The sequence below is a fragment of the Anas acuta genome, chromosome 3 (assembly GCF_963932015.1).
Source record: "Anas acuta chromosome 3, bAnaAcu1.1, whole genome shotgun sequence".
Classification (NCBI taxonomy): domain Eukaryota; kingdom Metazoa; phylum Chordata; class Aves; order Anseriformes; family Anatidae; genus Anas; species Anas acuta.
This window is the reverse complement of record NC_088981.1, coordinates 11,809,336-11,827,411: the sequence shown is the minus strand read 5'-3', so window position 1 is coordinate 11,827,411 and position 18,076 is coordinate 11,809,336. Positions and strand designations below refer to the sequence as shown.

Below are 18,076 nucleotides of genomic sequence, written 5' to 3'. Positions count from 1 at the left end.
CACAGTATTACTGTTCGGAAAATACTTTGCTTACTATATGAAACAGTTCCTACACTTAGAAGCACTAAGTTAACCCAGTACATTTTTCCAGATAGCTATCTCCATTTGACTCACTCTTTCATGAAGGCTTATGGAAGCTTTGGTCTTGCTGGAGAGCGTTTGTCTCTGAGATATCGTGAGCTTCTGGTTACCAAAGAAGTCATCATCTTAACTGGGAGAGGATAATAAAATGATTCAGACTCTGTTTACAGGAAAGTTACTAAAACAAGCGTACTTCAACTTTAATGTAGAATTGAAAATTCATCACAGCAAGTTTCCTGTTGGTTTGATTTCAGTATTGTTTAGTGAAAATCTGTGAAGTGTAATAAGACATATTAAACATAACGTGAGATAGTTAAGCAAGGGAACCAGACCAAAGTTTTCACTAGCTCATGCATGATTTGGAAATGCGTTGTGGTAGCTCTGACTTGTTGCTGTCTTGGTTCATGTTAATAAAACTTTTTCACGAGTTGGCTAATGCTAGTGGTTAGTTTACAAATGAATGAAACTATAAATTTGAACCCACAACTTTATATTGTATGTTATAAATCAGGTTTAGATTACTGTAGTTCTGTATGCATTTATTTTGCGTCTAGTCCTGGTATTGTCAGCACTATTTTCCAGGTTTGAGACAGTGGAGACGTACAGGTGTGATAAACCCTCAGACAGTGCACGACCTAGTATTTGATTCTACTTGAGATAATATAAAATACCATTCTATTGGAATAATTATAATTAATTTTTCCCAGTCTCTATCTGGTCGAGGCATGTGAAACACTACATAGTTATTTTCTTGTTCAAAAATAGATGTTCCTAGTTGAAAAACTGAAGGAACAAATTTCTCTTTTAAAAAAGGGTGGCGGGGGGATTGTTTTCATTAGTTATCTGTCCCTGCAGATTGCTGGCGTGTGATGTGCTGAAAGATTTTTACGTAAGCTGCCAGCAGCGGTCTGTAAGTTTACTGCCTTGTAGGTTGATATAAATATGACAAAAAGAAATCAGTTTGTCTGTGGGGATGTAGAGATGTGTGATGTGTTAGTAGAATTGCAAGGCTGCTTTCCTTGTGGTTGTTCCTGGATCACATCAGTGGGCTGCAGCTGTTCTTAACCTATATTAAGTTTTGTGTCTCTTCATTATTTTTTTTTGTAGAAGACTCAATGTTATGGGAATTCTTCAATAAAGTGATTCTCTTGGGGGAAAATAAGATAATACATCATGCTAAAAAATAGCTATTGTCTTTTTGATGCCAATTTAGGAATTACTTAAATTCTGAAGTAGTAACATCTGGCTTTATTACAACTTGGAGATGCATAGGCTCATTCTTATTTTTGTTTCTCATTTGCTTGATTCAATTGTAAGCCCCATGCTTCTTACCTCATGTAGTGTATTAAATTTATCTTTAAAGTTGTTAACAGGTTTTGTTCAAGAAAAAGTTGACTTGCTAAGTTTTTGCTGTAGCATATTCTTATTTAGTCCTATTCATTACAACTGAATTTCATAATCATTACATTTTTGTTGTTTAAAAACAAATGAGGTCCAATTTGTGATCTATGGGCAAAATGCATCTTGCAGTTTTTGCATGTTCTTTATGCATTACTTTGTCTTGAATGAATAAGTATGAGATAACTCTCAATTGTATTGTGGTCGAAAGGTTTCCAGCGTGGAAGTAATGAGGCAAGGAACAGACAGACCTTCCTGTAAGCAACTGCTGAAGGATGCTGTATTGTGTGATCCTCTTGAAGATAATGTCCTAACCAGGACACTTTTCTCAGTAACTTGAGAGTTTGGCAGTGTCTGTGAAAACACTTTTTTCTTGTGCTCTCAAGAATGGCCTCCCTTTTGCTGTGTTATTGTACTATTTTAGGTCTTTAAGTTTCCTCTAAATTTATACCTGGCTTTTACTCAATCAGTTTGCAATACAAAGCTTTTATTTTTTTTTGGCCTTTCCATTATGCCAGTCATGTGTAGACGCAATGCCAGAGTGCCCCACTTCAAACAATTCAGTTTAAGTGAATTGTATCAATCAGGAGATACTGCCCATTTGAAGGAGCACGTAACTGAAGACTGAAGTGTAGGTTTGATGATGGAAGATTGTAAGATTTTGGGACACAATTCTTCTGCTATCTGATCCTGGGCTTATTCTCAGATTTCTAATGCTTACCTAGTGCTCCGGGGAGGGGGAGAGGGGGTTGGTTGTTCTTTTTTTAACTTGGAAATGACAGTGAAGGAGTAAATTTTTGTTCTGTTTTCTGATATATTAGCAGTTTTTGAGAAACGGTGCTTGAAAACTCATTTTGTCATGAAGGGGAAGGGTATAATTGTGTGACGAGTAATCGGAAAGAAAGATTCTTGGAGAAGGTCGCTGTGGTAATTGGGACTCAAAGCGGTGGCAAGAACAAGAAGCAAGTCAGCGAGCAGCTCCAAGGCACGGCGCTAGCCCTGCCTGTGTGTGTTCGTGCAGCCGTGTGCCCACGCCAGCCAGTGCTCCCAACGCAGAGCTTTGGGAAGCACGGAGATGAGGCACGCAGCAGGCCGCACTGCAGCCAGTGTGGGTTGGATTTAGTTATTCTTTCTTTGTGCCAGATCTAGGCTGGCTTCATCCAGAGTCACTCAGTTTCCTATGTTCTGGGCTTGTTCATGCTTCCAGAAAAGGGAATGTTATCCGTGGAGACTGAGCTGCCTTTGTCTGAAGCCAGCTTAGGCCTCATGTCTTACCAGCTCCAGCTCTCTGCCGTGAGAAAGCAGTTAGGTGCTTTCCAGCCCTAAATCGCCTCTGGAAGCTGCAGGGGTGTATTTAAGTAGCTCTGCACCTAAGCTAGTAAGTCCAACTGGATTATAGCTGATTGTTGTATGGAGCCAGCACAGTGCTTGCAACCTTGTGGTTAATGAGAAATTAGCTAGAAACATATAAGGATATTTGGGAATTGACTTCATTCGGCTTCTCTCTATATATTCTGGTGTCCAATGAGGTTTTAGGCCCTGGTACGCTCTGAAGTTGCAGGTCTGATCAAATTGCAGTCACCTAAATGTGGATGATTAAAACCATTGTTGTGTCACAGCTGTTAAATTAGTTGTGGCTTTCCTTTTTTCCTCACTGGATTACACTGCTGAGCTAAACTGGTGCTAGGTACGACCTCTTCTAGCTGGTTCATCTGCTTCCTTGGCACCAAGGGAAAAAATGTCAACAAATGGGAGGCACAGCAGCAGAATGACTTTCTTATGTATCTAGGAGGTATCACCAATGTGTTTTCCTATCCAAGAATACTTTTATCCAATTATTATGTACTGCACTCTTTGACCACAGCTCTATGTCCCAAAGAACGTTACAGGAATGGAAAAGAGGATGGCAGAAAAGCAGCGGGTGTGAAAGCGTTCCTACAGAGTAGCACTAATGGCCAATTCATCTCCCTTGTTGGCAAGTTTCATACAGAAAGTACTGAGGCAGTAAACGGTTGCTGGCTGGCGTTTTTTAGTTTCTTAAAGACAAGCCTTTGACAGTTATGGTAATTTTTATTCATAGTCCCATAAGCAGACACCATGTCAAAGTAACATAGTTGTAGGTAAACTCACTTATTCCTTTGTTGACAAAAGGCTGAATCAGATGGACTACATCATGCAGAGGAATTAACTGTGGCATTCAGCAAAGATGATTTTGGTTTAAAGATGTCATCTTTGTAAGATTAAACTGTTAAAAATATTTGTTGTATATAATGAGCTGTATCCAAGTATTCCTGTGAGAATGACTAGTAGGTGAATTGAGAGAGAATTGCAGGATCTGGATAATGATGACAAGTCAGAGACAATCTTACTGTTTATTCTCTCTTTATTTAACCCTCTTTGGTCTATGACTTTGTGCAGTAAAAATTTCAGTAAGGTTGTGAGAGAAACTGCAGGCATAATTGAACTTTCTGGTGACTCAGTGTCATCCTTTTAAAAAATAATAATTAAAAAAGTGTTGAATATTCTCACATGCAGCTTTTTTTTTTTTTGTCTGTGGTGTTAATGGCAGAGTACTTTCATAGCGCTACCTATATTTTGACTATTCCTGATCTTTATATTTCCTTAGGTTGTGGAGAGCACCTTGTCCGAACCATACTGGCCAGAGAATGTTCGTGTGCTTTGCAAACAGAAGATGCCCACCAAGCTCTCCTTGAGACTATGCAAAACAAGTTCATTGGTAAGTATCTGGTGCTAATTGCCTAAGCATTTCATAGCATTGTTTAAAATACAATTAACCCTATTAAACTTAAGATGCTTATTTTTACAATTGCTGTTGAAACCCTGTGTTGCAGTTGGCTTCAAATTTAGTGTTGTATTACATCTAAAGAATGTTAAATCAAACTACAGAGGAAAAAATCTAAAGGAAAACCCTTGGAAATATCTCAATTGATATGTGAGTCATAGAATACCCGGAGAGGTTTGAAGGAAGAATTTCCTGCCTGAATCATTGGCTGTAGCATACAATTGCATGCTTTAGAATTGGTGGTTTAGCAGCATTTATAAAAATTATTCATCTCATTAACCCTTTTAAATATAGCAGACCTCAAAACCACTGCCTTTTCTAATTTAATTTCTTGGACAGACAGCTTCTGGTTTGCTATTTACATTATGAAATTGATTTATTGAAAAAGTGATGTAGACTACATTCAAGACTACTGGGGGGTAAACACATTTTTTTCTTTATATGAGAGGATTAAGTATATGTGAATGCAGATCTTGTTTTCTTCCGTCACGTTATAACCAAAATATGAACGTGAAGCTTTAAAATATCTATATGAGCTTGAACTTATGAAGATAGCATAGACTTTAATGGGAATTCTGGCATACATGTTGATTTGCATTGTCTTTATACACCTTGAAATTTTTGAAGCTTTAGTATCTACAGTTTTGACTTCCAAAATTTCTTCTGCAAAACATAGCACTTCTCATGCACTGCGTTGTAAACTTTTTTTTTTATGGTATTTTAATTAGAACAAAGAGTGACATACAGATACCTCTTTGGGACCCAGGAACTATTGCCCCTGGTCTCAGTAAGAATTGTATTACAATTCCATTATTTCTGTTGATAACGTGGAATCCTTATTGAATTCTGCTTCTGACAGCATAACATTTGACTTTTTGAGGAGAAGCTACCTCCATATTAGAAGACTTCACTTAATAATATACTGCTGTGTTGCAGTCAATTCTAGATGCTATAAAAATGCAGAACAGAATAATCCTAGTATTTTCCCCAAAGAGATTATAACTGAAGCAGAACAAATGTAACTTTTTGTATTAAATTATTTATTCCAGTGCACAAAGTCAGGGATTTAATTATCCAAGAAGTCTTTAGGAAGCATGCATGTGATAGCATCACTAATTTGTAATGTCACTCTGCAGGTTCTGTATGAAGTGACCTAACTTCAGGAAAATCAGGTCTTCGGTCTCCCTACTTTCTAAAATTATTGTGCAGTTTGTTGTGGGAATACCAAAAGAAAACACAAATAGTATATATCCTTGTTTGATTTCATGTTAACACACACAGATGCATGTACACACTCAACAGCTACTACCAGAATAGTTCTTTAATAGTACTTCACAGAAACTGGCTGATAAAAGATAATAATAATAAAAAAAAAGTTCAGGAAATTTTTAGTTGAGGTACTTGCTAACAAAAGTGCAGTTCTCTTACTGTTTGTCCTGGTAAAGGTATTTTAATGTGATCAACCAGCTTCTTTAACTCTTCTTTTGTTCCCTTTGGTTTCGGTATATTTTGCCACCAGTTTGCATAGCAGATGTTTTTGTTTTAAATGTTAACTGGCTACTATGTGATATATGAATTGTTTTCTTTGCTGAAAATGTTTGTATTGGACTTAAAAGCATATTAAATATAGCTAAGTTTTTTATTATACCTGAGACTATAAATTACAGAGAAAGAGGAGCTGGACAGACAGAGATACCAGGCTAACAGTGTGATATCTTACTGCCTTGGGAAAACAGACTAAAAACAACAGAACAGGGGAAAGTGAAAAGTATGAAAGGCAGTATCAAATTCATGCTTTTCTTGGCAAACTTGAAAAAAAAGTTTTGTAGTTCCTTTTTGTAATTTCATACCTTAATTAGTGATAGGTCTTACTTGTATTTTCAGAAACTTATCACTGCAAGTTTTTGTTATCCAACAGCAGGGATGTGTATTACCTTCTCATCGGTGCTTTGGGGAAGCATTAAAGTGAAACTTTTTTTTTAAAAAAAAAAAAAAAGAAAAAAAAAAGGGATGCAGCCGTCTTTTTGTGTAAGTGAAGTGCTTCTGTGCCTTGATTACAAAGGGTAAAAAGTAGTTTGTCCTCAGCTCTCCTATGAATGAAGAGGCCGAGAAAACCTCCAAGTCCAGATACATCTTGTTGTTTACATGTAACATCGTACCAAGTTTGTAGCCAGTAGTGGAATTTTGAGGAACTTGGCAGTTCTGAAGATGGAATGCAAAGTTACGTCTTGCTAATATAATGTAAGAGCTGAAAAAATGCACTGTATGTCAAACTTTAGGTTTGTACGAAATAGGGTGGTTGTATTTTCTATTTATTTCTGTAAATTTTCATAGAGGTTAATGTGTTATTCGTTATCTCAAGATGCATGGTATGATGCAGGATTTCTTACCACTGTAAAACAATAGGTTGAAACAGCTTAATAGCCTACTTGCTAATGGCTTGGATTCTTTCCTTGATAGTCTTTCTTAAAGTCCTATTTTGTGGTCATGTCAAACTTTTGCCAGAATTACAATGAACCAAGGCCAAAAAAAATTAATAGCTTTAACAAAGCAGAGCTGGAATGTTTTGTCAAAAGTCAAAATGTATGTTACTTGTATTGGAGGGAGGAACAGCTGATTTTGGCAGTTGCCATCAGATTGGTGCTTCCTGTTTACAGAACTCTTCAAATCTCCACAGAGCCCTGGGAATTGTTCCAGCAAGGGAATGCCTGGCTTAAACAGTGAGTGCTGTTTAAACAGCAGGTGATGAACAAACTAATGGCAGATGTGCTTCTCTCATCCTTGCTCAGAGCCAGCTAAGTTTGGATAATGCACAATTGATGGTTGAGCTGGAGGTGGGATAAATTGAATTTCAACTTTCTGTAAGTTGACTGGGCTTGATATCTACTGTAGAAGAATGCTAAAGGCTTGGTTCGCCGTCGAAGAATGGTGTTCTGTAAACACAAATACCTTCCATACAGAAGAACAGAGGATTTTGTTACTCATCATTCCTTTCAAATGTGGCCAAGTTTGTGGAATGTAGACTTAGAGTAAATGTTTGTGTCATCTCACTGGCGGGAAATCCAGGCTTTTAACAATGGCAGTGTTACGAATTCTGCTTCAAAGTTTCTTATAAACTATTAGAAAATAACGAGCTGAAAGACATAGGTGGAATCTGATATTTGTTCTTTCCTTAGCAGAAAAGTGTTCATCTGTTCTTGAATCTTTAAGCTGTACTTCCATCCATAAATGAGCAATGTCTGCAAAAAGGTTTTAACAGAATGATAACACCGCAACTTTATCTTTTAGAAATTTTTTGCTGAATACCTCTCTTGGGGAAGGAGTTTGGACAGTTAGGAATCACAGAGCATAAATTTCTCCATGATGAGCTGTACTTGTTGGTGGAAAAAAGCCTCCTGCCACAGTTGCCAGTGACTGTTGTTACACAGGGTTATTTTTGCTATATACTGAGATGCTGCATCACTCGAAGCTTTGTAGTATCCCTTGGGGTTTGATAGCAGAGGAAGCATGCTATGGAAGCGTTATTATGCCTTCTCCACGATGCTGAGAAGAGAATGAAGTGATCCTGAAGTTTCGTGTAAAATGTTTCATCCACTGCAAGTTTGAGATTTCAGAAGTTTGTATGGGATAGTAGGACAGGTCTCTCTCTGTCCTACCTCTCTCTGTACAAAAACAAACAATAAAAAAACACCTGAAAAACTAACATGACACAGTGATGTTACACAAGGGTTTGTCCAGGCCCAGGTTGCGCTTCTCCTTATCAAGGAGATTTTTTCAATTTATCAATTGAGATTTTTTCGGACAGTTGTATCCTCAGTTATTTAATTTCTAAAACTTTTACTTGTGAAGTGTGAAGGTACAGGTCCTTTTTCCTTGCAGCTTCTTTAAAAATTCCAAACAGAAGTTTTAAACAACTTACTTATCATAAAATATGAAAATCTCTGCTTTCAAACAGCTTGTGCTTAAACATTGTACAAATAATAGTGCATGAAATTAAAAGCAGGTTTCATTTAGTGCTAAAGTATTCCTCTAATGTTTATTTAAATTGTTAGCTTGAAGGTTAGTATGATACATAGCAGAAGCAGAGTGGTGAACAGCTTTGTTTTAAAGGCGTGCTGTACAAATGCTGACAAAGTGCAGTGCCGTAGGTGAACTATGGACTGTTGGCCTGAGAAAATCTGAATTTCACTCACGTTATAGCACAAGATGCAGAAGTGTTTAGCTGGGGGATGCTGTGGCGCTTAATTTGTTACCCCGCGCCACGGCCAGCTTTTAGACCAAAGTTCTGAAGGCTTTGAAAGCTGATGTAAACAGTCAAGCTGGTAATGGTTTCTCTGCTGTGTAAGAGTATGAATGTCAGACATCTGATGAACAGCTGGTTAGTCCTTCAGCTGGTAAAGTGTAAATAAAACACTTCTTCTACTGTTAAGAAGATCTGTGCTAGACTGGATCTGTCCAGTAGCTACAAATGGGGAAAAAAGCACGGGATCAGAAATGCTCATATTGATCGTATGCTTTGGAGTAAGTCCTCTTCATCTTGGGAGCAGATTAATTTACAGGAGACGCAGAAGAAAAAATGTCCTTTATTTATAGCTGTAGTTCCTCCAGAACAACGCTGAATGTTGAGGCCAGTATTTAACACTTGTGAAATCTCTGTGCTCTGTCCCTGTTGGAGGCTGAAATGGTCTCGGTGTTCAGCTATGGTTGTTCTTGCAGAACTTGAAGGGATCAGTGAATGGTGGAGCTGCTGTGAAGATCTGTTTGCTTATTTTAAAGAGACCGTTATTGCAGATTAATAAGGTACAAAATATATAAATAAAAACTTGGTAATGCTTTCCATCTGTTAAATAGCATGAACAGACTAGTTGAGCTTTGAAAGAGGGAAACACGTTTTGTAAGACAATCTTCTGATCGGGGGAGGTGAGATTTAAACCCAAAATATCGAGGGATGTTCTTTGTTTGGTTTTCTACACCTTCTCTCTGGTGTGGCAAGTCAGCGCTAACATTATTAGTTGACACTGTACTTCCAGTTTTGCTTTGGATTTTTCTTACCAAGTTCTTCCATGTTATGCTAGTGTAAATGGGAAGGAACAATGAGTTTCATGAGACTTAAACTGGTATTGTTAAAAGCCCTGGGTTTTTATAGCTTTGTCATTAGCAAGCTATTAGATCAAAGACAGCAATTACACTTGATTGCAATAAAAAAACAAGAATTGACTAGTGGGCATGTTTTATTTTATTTTTACAGAATTTTTAGTTTTATAGCAAGATCTATCACTCTTTTAAGAGTACAGAGAGAGCAAAATGATGTAGAAGCCTGGGAGCCAGATTACTTTTTTCTTCTAATATGAAACCTTTATGGCTTTAATAATATGTATTGAAGTTCTTTATTTGCAAATATTCTCTTTTTACTTAAATATAATTTAATACAATGTATATGAAAAATACCATTACCTATAGTGTTGTTTTTATGTCTGCACTATTCTTTCTTTTTCTCAATGGCTTGGCTTTTAACAGAGTGATTTTTAGAACTGAATTAATGAAATATGTTCCTAATGTTTGAAGTCATAGTATTTTTGAGAATAATCAAATCGCTTTATGTGAACATTGCATGGGTTCTATTTAGAAATAAAATATAATACTATTTTTCTATTTACAAATAAAGTACAATGCTATTTTTGTGCCAGTGTATTCAGAAACTCATTAATGGATGCACATCATTCAGCTGTCTAGAATCTTGCTTAATTAGACCTAGTCATTTGCCCTGTACGGCTGTGTTAAAGTACACCCTTTAGTGCAATCCCCAGTAAAATGTGTGCCCATCCAGAAAAATCTTTGTTTTAAAAAATATTAAATATATTTGAATTCTTTCAAAACAAATGCTCTAATTGGAAAATAATGCATTCTCTGTTTTAAAGAACGTACTGTTTGGTGTACATTTTATTTGGCTTAGAGACTGATTTTAAGGGAGGAGTAACAGTCTCACTGAACTTATTGTTGTGTAGAAAGATGTAATATTACTATAGGCAACTGATTTTACTGCCACTTTTTAGAAGCTGATTCCCCACAACTTAATAGAGTAAATTGGAGGTGCATTCTGTATTGTTGCTGGTTTTGCACTGAGATGGTTTAGCTGAAGTTGTGGATGAAATCAGTTGGAATGGATGAAGGAGCAGTCACACAATTCATTTCTGATGACTGTGGAAAGCAACCTCCAGCAGAAGTGGTGTGTGTGGGGAGATTGTGAACCATCGTGATGGTTTTACAAGTGACTATGTGTTTGTGTCTTCGTTTATTATTTGTGTTTGGAGGTGAGAAGAAGGGTTGTGTTCTTGTTTCAGATGTTTTTTCTTATTTCCAGAAGGATGTTCGGTCTGCAGTTTATCATAAAATGGTGTTGAAGAATAGAAATTGGCTCTGGTTTATGCTTAAAGAAAAGAGAGAGGAGAGAGAAGTTTTCAGTAACTCATCTGAAAACACTAAATCACAGTAATTTATTGATTTGAAACTCTGTTTTGGCTCAATTTCTATTGCTACAGCTCTGTATGATGGCTAGCTGCAACAAGAAAATCAATGTAATCTCATTTTCATTGTTGTGCAGTAGTATATTGGTCAACGTGCTGCAAATGAGGATAGCCTGTAGGTTCTGGGGTTATCTTAGATTTTGTGCACTGCTGGAGAAGTAATAGTGTGTCTCCATCTGTGGGAAGAAGATAACGCTTCCCATCTTCTTTGCTTTGCACAGCACAAACTTTTAAAACATTCCCTGTTTTAATACTGTGTTCAAATTGCCGATGACTGGTCACTCTAAGCCAGTGACTTTTACTCATCTCTGTACCAACCCAGTACTGTGGTTTTGTTTACTCCTTACCAAGTTAGTGCAGGAAGACCTGGTCTCTTGGCATGCTGTTCACTGCAGTAGCCAACTTGTGTCTTTGCTCCAATTTTGCTATTCTTAAACAAGCCACCTTCCTGCTCATCTGATGTGTTTTTATGAGAACTAAAGTTAAAACTGTACTTGATCACACTTTTATCTCACACACAGCTATTGAATTAATCCTTTTTTAAAAATATCTGAAATGACAATAGAGTGGCAGTTTGCTTCAGAAAATGCTAAATTAATACATTTAATTTTATAAATGTTGAGTGTTTAGCATGGAATTCATAGCTTTTGAATCTTGTGAACTGGTAATGAAGCTTCCATGGTAGATAGTCACTAAAGGATGTAAGTTGGTTTGGAGAAACACTTGTTTATATATTTAAGGCAGTACGACAGGGAAAATGTATAAAGTAAAAAAGGAGATATGCACTTGCAGAGCTGGGATTTTCATGACTGTAGTTCTGCATGTATAGGTAGAGCATTTCTCTGGATGAAATTGTAGGCCTACATATTTGTCTCGTGTGCTTAAAGCTCCAGTTCCAAATTATTTTTAAATCCTGTTTTAAAAAAAATCATAAAACACATGCTTTGAGTACTTTTCTCATTCTGCACTCCACTGAAGAAAATAAATTAACACAGCTTAGGGAAAACAAAACAAACAAACAAACAAACAAAAAACCTTCTAGTTGCAATGACTTTGACCATAGCATGCCTTATAGCCCAAATAACTTAAGCAATTGAGTATAAGTTTAGGTCTGCAACCCAAGTTCAGGTTAGGACATTATATTCGAAGCAGACAATTTTCTTAAGTAAAGATTAAAGGACACGTCTCCTATGAAGAAAATTGCTTATCTGCTTCATTTACTTGAAGAAATCAAAACACATACTTAACCAGCATTTGGTTAATGCAATGAAAGTATGTAAAATATAAAATACATTTGATGTCTTGGAAATTGTAGAACAAAAGATTTTGATTTGAGTGGTAAAACTCTTCACAACTTCTTAAGTCTTGTATTTTAGTCAACCGTGTTTTCCTGTTTTATTATCTATTGTAGTATGATTGGCTGCATTCCTGGTTCACAGCGATGTGGCTGCAGTTGACGAGCAATGCCATAGCACATAGCAATAATTCTCATAGTGTTGGGTCAGATAAGACGTACCTGTTTATTAAGCATAGTACTTTTGTTATCTTCCTGCAATTTGGACATCTGTTGTAATGACCATCTTGTATCACTTCCGAATAAGGCTTCTCCTCTTGAGAATGAATGTGGTAAGACTTAAAGTTTTCCCTACAGAAAAGCTTGAAGTTGGTTCATATTGTTTTTGACAATTTGCATTAATGGAGTAATTAGAATCATAGGAATAGCTGTGGGCAAATTGAAGGGGGCTGATGAGTAGATGTGCTCTGAAGTTCTTGTGGCCAGCAAAGCCTTTTACAGTGTCTGTACATTACCGTAGTATACTAATTCATGTAAAAGAAAATAATTGAAAAGAAATATATGAAATACTTGTTGCAATTGTATATTCAAGTTTAAATTGCAATTTATTACAAATGTGTGACTATGGTCTACTTGGGCTTAAGTGCAAGAACTTGGTTAATTTTATGGCTCAAGGCATTTTAAATTGTATATAAATCATGCCATTCTTTTCACATTTAAAACTATAGGAATCTCATTTCAAATTAATAACCAAAAAAAGAATACTTAGACTTGATTCAGCTAACTTTAAAAGTTTTCCAGCTTCCGATAGAAGTTTTTTTTCTAGCATATGTCTTAAATTAACAATAGAAAAGCCACTTTAAAAAGTAGGAGATTTTTTGGCTTTTCTGCTAATATCTGTAAAACAGCAAGAAAGACCATCTATAGCAGCTTGATCATGTCTTTCTACAAAGTGCTTTAAATTGGGAAGAATGAATACATTCTAAAAGTGACCCAGATTGGCTTGATTTTTTACTTATGTGGCCATCTGTATATTAATTACACTACAGAGGGAACTAAATATTGAGACGAGACATGATTTTTTTTTTTTTTATCTTGACACTCAATTTTTCTTTATTATATCTTCTTTGCTCCAAGAACAAATGGTTTTGTACTCAAATATAATTTCCAATTTTTATTTATTCAGTGTAGTTCTTTTTTGCCTTTTTGATTACTGGTTAATTGTGCCATGATTCATTTTCTTGGAATCACTGTATTTCTCCACAAGTTATTTAAAAAAACAGAAGTTTGAATATATAAAGCAAAATTCAAAGTGCTAGTAACTGTTTTTGAGAATTGTAGTTTGAATCTGGAATGGTACTGAAGACACACAAAGCATGTAAGAAACGAATCGTAGTGTCTGTATGTTCACTAGAATCTGAGAGAAGGACTTCTGGTCGTTGACAAGCAGTCAACTTCCCAGACATAACTTTTGAGACGTGAAACCTTGTTTGTGTCTTTGCCTGCTACGGGTGAGGACCTCGGGGGGCGTCTGTGGTTTTGACAGCGACACCTTAAAAGCCTACAATTTGCTGTCACAAATACATTTCTAAAGATCATTAATGAATAATACCACTGAGAATTAAAAACGAAAGAGGATAAAGAGAATAGGAATAGAGAAATTAAACAAGTTTCGGAGATATTCATCAAAATTAATAGGTTTCAAAAGCTCAACAGCTGAGCTTAATTTCTAGTTCTGCTAAGTGTATCTCAGACTGTTGAATCACTATTTTTTCCTATGCAAAAAAAGTTTCTTTGCTCTTCAGCTGTCTGTGCAACGGCAAAATACAGTGAAAAATTGTGATCCATATTATATTGATTTGCCTGAAGAACAATGTTCATGCAGTTTATCTAATGTCAGTTTTGGCAGGGGGCTTCAGGGAGGCTTACTAGGTCTTATAGAACAGTCTGAAGTTGGAGTGTTCCATGACTTAGGCTGACCATCTTTTGCTGTCTTCTCTTCTGTGAGTAGTATTTGATCTGCTATTAATGTAATGAAAACTTGTGACTCGTGATAATATCACACTGTGTTCTAAATTTCAAGTTTGAGATGTTTAGATATCTATTGCTTATAGGTAAAAAAAAAAAAAAAAAAAAAAAAGCAGAAGCACAAGAAGGTAGTGGCATAGAAAGTTTTTCTAATTCAGAGTTTTGGGTTATTTCCTTCCAAAGATAAGAAAGGGTGTAAAGTGCTTGGGAAGTGGTGAGCATAGTTAATCACTACTTATGCTTTAAGTACTTTTCTCTTGCTTGAGTCTGGTGTTTTCCGTTCTGGTTTGAATAATGAATTTTCAAGCTTCCATTTTAAAACCGCCATGGGAATTTTCAGTGTTATCTTTGCCATTAATCCAGTACAAGACCAAGCTTTCATGAGCCATCAAATCTTTTTAGAAAGCTACTCATTAGAAACGCTAGAAAAATTAAACTGATGCTTTTGTAAAAGCACTGTATGACCTGACAGTGTTTTCAACCCTTACTGATAAAATTAAAGAGGAACGTCAAATAACAAAATATCCAAGAAACTAATCCTACTGCAAATAATTCTCCACAACAATTTTGCCCAGGCTCACCTTTTCTAGCCAATGAAGATGGTGTACTTGGAGGTGTGATAGTTCTTCGGTCTTGCAGGTGTTCAGCAGAGACTGAATCGTCACAGGAAAAGCCAACTTTACTAGGTAAGAAATTTTACTCATTTTTACTTTAGGTTGGTGCTAACTCAAGGTAATAGCTGAAATAAAAATTATTGTTTGCCATAGTTTAAAAGCCACAAGTTAATACAGTTACAAAAGGTAATGTGTGTGTTAATTCAACGTTATTCTTGTATTATGCCTTGCTGGTTTGTGTTACAAGACTTCATGTACACGAGATACTGAGTACTACTTTGTCACTCAACTTGAGCCTGATTGTATCACTCCCCAGAAAATAGCTTTTTAATGTTATATTTTTGGAGTTATTACTTGAATAGCGTGTCTTTTTGAAGAAGACTATTAAATAGCATTTAACAATTATCCTACTATTGTATTTCAACTATTTGAAAGCCAAGATGGTCTCATGCTGACTCCTGAAGCAGGACATGGAGTTGCTAAAAATAGAAAGAATGTTGCAAGTTTGATTTACAATTTTTAAATTTAAGAATGGAATAATTGTGACATTATTGATCTAGTGGAAAATATCCCAGCACATAAATTCTACCACTAAAAAGGAGTTAAGAAAATGAAAATACAAGTCTGATTAAACAAGAACAAATAAGATCAGCTTAGCCATGAATTTCTTATGTATGGAAATGAGAGTAATGTTTTCTATTTATTTAATATTTGACTTACATGTAAGAAAACATGTTCCTATTAAAGAAGATTTTCCTCAAAAATTTACAAAGAAAATTCCCCATGATTGTAAATAAAGACTTGATTGTTCTTTTTCTTTCCACTGAAATAAGTTTCTTGCAGCACAGTTTATTCTAAACATGTTTTTTCTTCAGTGCAGAAATTTTCTGCCTTATAATATATGTTGAGTTAATCTGTAATTGAGCATGTGTAGCATATGTGTTGTTTGGACTGAAGATAAGTTGTGTGATACTGAACAGTTTGGTGTATAGAATAAAAAAATCGTTTGTCTCTATTACAGGGATGATCTTTTTATATTTTTGAAACTATTGAAACAATTTGCAAGAAAGTGATTTATTAAATAGTTGAAAATGTTGGAAATGTCCTCAGAGCAAGTATGTAATTTAGGATTTTTATTGTAGTTCCATTACTTTTATTAGTTAGCAATAATCACATTGCATGCTAGTATATGGTATTTTTGGTGGACAATGTAGAAGGAAAAAAATTCTTAAAAAAATAAATAAATAAAATGCCTAGAGTTATCAAAGGCAAAGAAGTATTTTGAGGGTATTTGACCTGAACTGTTACTCAACTTCTCAAAATTAAAAGATAAAATAAATTTTGTCTGAAAAAAAATGCTTTTATCGGCTGTTGAACCATTGGGGTGTTAGGGAGGGGTAGGCGTCATCAAACGCAGTTACATTGCACTGAATATGTGTCACTGCAAGGTTTTGGCTAGCCTTTGGCAATATCAGTCACAAATCTAGTACAGGGGAGCAAATCGCATACCTAAATGAAGTTCATTTTTCTTTTATGGTGATATCTGCACATCTGTCAGAATCTTCCAGTCTGCTGGGATTGTCCAAACTTTGATCTTCTGCTGAGGGTTAATTGCTATGCAAGGAAAAATGGTTCAAAGGATAAGCATGCTCGGCATGCTATGACCTTCGTCAATCATATTAAAGGACCGTGAGGAATAGCAACGAAGGAGCTTTAAAAATCATTTAATCATGCTTTTTACAGTATGTGAAAGTCTTTCAGTAATAAAATACGTGAAAAAAGCTTTTCATGGTATCATATTTAATTCTTGTAAGACTACTCTTGTAATCCAAGAGAAAAATTTTTACTTCAGTGCGATTTTTAACTCCTTACAGTATATACCCTAAATTCTGATTAACTTTCTTTCCCTCATCCAAATTATGGACTTCATGACAGGAAAGAAAAATGTCTGTGAATAAAGCAAGAAAAATACTTGGTGGCAATTTATAGAACTCTGTTAGATGAGAACTAATACGAATAATGTGTTCTTTGTCTGAACTTTGTAGGAGTGCATGTATGCATCAGGGAATTAAAGATCACTGCACAGGGCTGTTTAAGACTGATAAATCAGACCACTTTTAAATTTCAGAACAACACATTGCTTGATTAACATGCTGTAAGGGTACACGTTACCAGAGTTTAGTTTTCGAAATCACTATTGCTACAAACGCAGAACTGTTTGTAACATTTGTATTCTACATTAGCTGTGAGTACATGGTACCACGGAGCTGATGCTGCATATAGCTGGTGCTGGAGGTCAAGGTGATCAGATTTGAAAGTGCATAGATGTGGAGGCCAGGAACAAAACAGGCTGATTTCTTCTCTTCTTTCTTCTCTTACCTTTGGTGTTTCATGCTCCTTACTCTCTCCCCAAAGCGAAGGGGTGATAGTATCTGCTCTTGATATCATTCGGTATACTTTCAGGATCAGGTCTTGCTCTGCGTTTGCGAGGCATCTTTCTTGCTTATTGTGCAGGATTATTCTGGTTCCATCCAACGTCTCTCCTGCTGCTTCTGCAGGATTATTTCTCTTTCACCAGGCATCTTTGTATGTCTTCAGTTCTGTCTTGCAGAGTTTACTAATTCTGCATGCTTTCCTGTATCCACTGTACCACAAATCTCTGTTTACCCCTTGGTGTTTGCATGTATTTATGCTAATTTCTGTGAAAAAATGCTTGATACAGGTTATTTTTGGATAGTCTTACAATTCTACAGAATCCTTGTACACCATCTGAGCTTACACTGTTGTAGAGGGCTTGTGACTGAGTTCAAGGCAAGCAAATGCAGTTTATATCTGCTTCTACTTTATGGGTGGAACCAGCCTCTGCTTTAGAAGTTAATCGTATCTTTTAACTTCATTCACAACTTTTATATTTCTCATCTTGGAGGCTTCTTATTGTTGAAGTAACTTTCTCATCCTGGGTATTAGTTCTGCAGTGTGTGGCTACAAATAGGACAGGAGAATCTTGTTTGGTTGGTAGCTGTTTCTTTTGAGATTAAATTATTCTGGTAAGTAGTTTTTATTCTTCGAGTTTTGTAAGACCCTGTTCATTTCTTTCTCCTTTCTCAGTCTTTATTTTAAGCTAAGTTTTTTTTTCTCAAGATTCCAGTCTTGTTAAATTACATCTTATATTTTTTAAAAAATGCATTTTTATGACTTCTTGCATTTTCCTTTATAGTGGAATTTCTGTGGAGCCATACAACAGAGAGCATGTGTGTAGGATATATGTCTGCACAGGATGGCAAAGCTAAGGTAAGCCATGAGGAATAGGTTGTAATACAGTAGAATGGGTGCA

At 35.9% G+C, this 18,076-nt stretch overlaps 1 protein-coding gene across 9 annotated transcripts in view; it reads left to right on the top strand.

Annotated features, from left to right (window-relative positions):
- Nucleotides 1-18,076, top strand: part of TASP1 (taspase 1) — an 83,233-nt gene that overhangs the window by 53,268 nt on the left and 11,889 nt on the right. For 4 of the 9 annotated variants that reach the window (XM_068675705.1, XM_068675706.1, XM_068675704.1 and 1 more), the window contains 3 exons: nt 4,106-4,216; nt 14,704-14,814; nt 17,960-18,033. In XM_068675705.1, coding sequence (XP_068531806.1) covers nt 4,106-4,216; nt 14,704-14,814; nt 17,960-18,033 — 296 coding nt within the window. The remainder of the gene's footprint in view (nt 1-4,105; nt 4,217-14,703; nt 14,815-17,959; nt 18,034-18,076) is intronic. The other 5 variants (XM_068675709.1, XM_068675708.1, XR_011094483.1 and 2 more) reach the window with 4 other exon arrangements.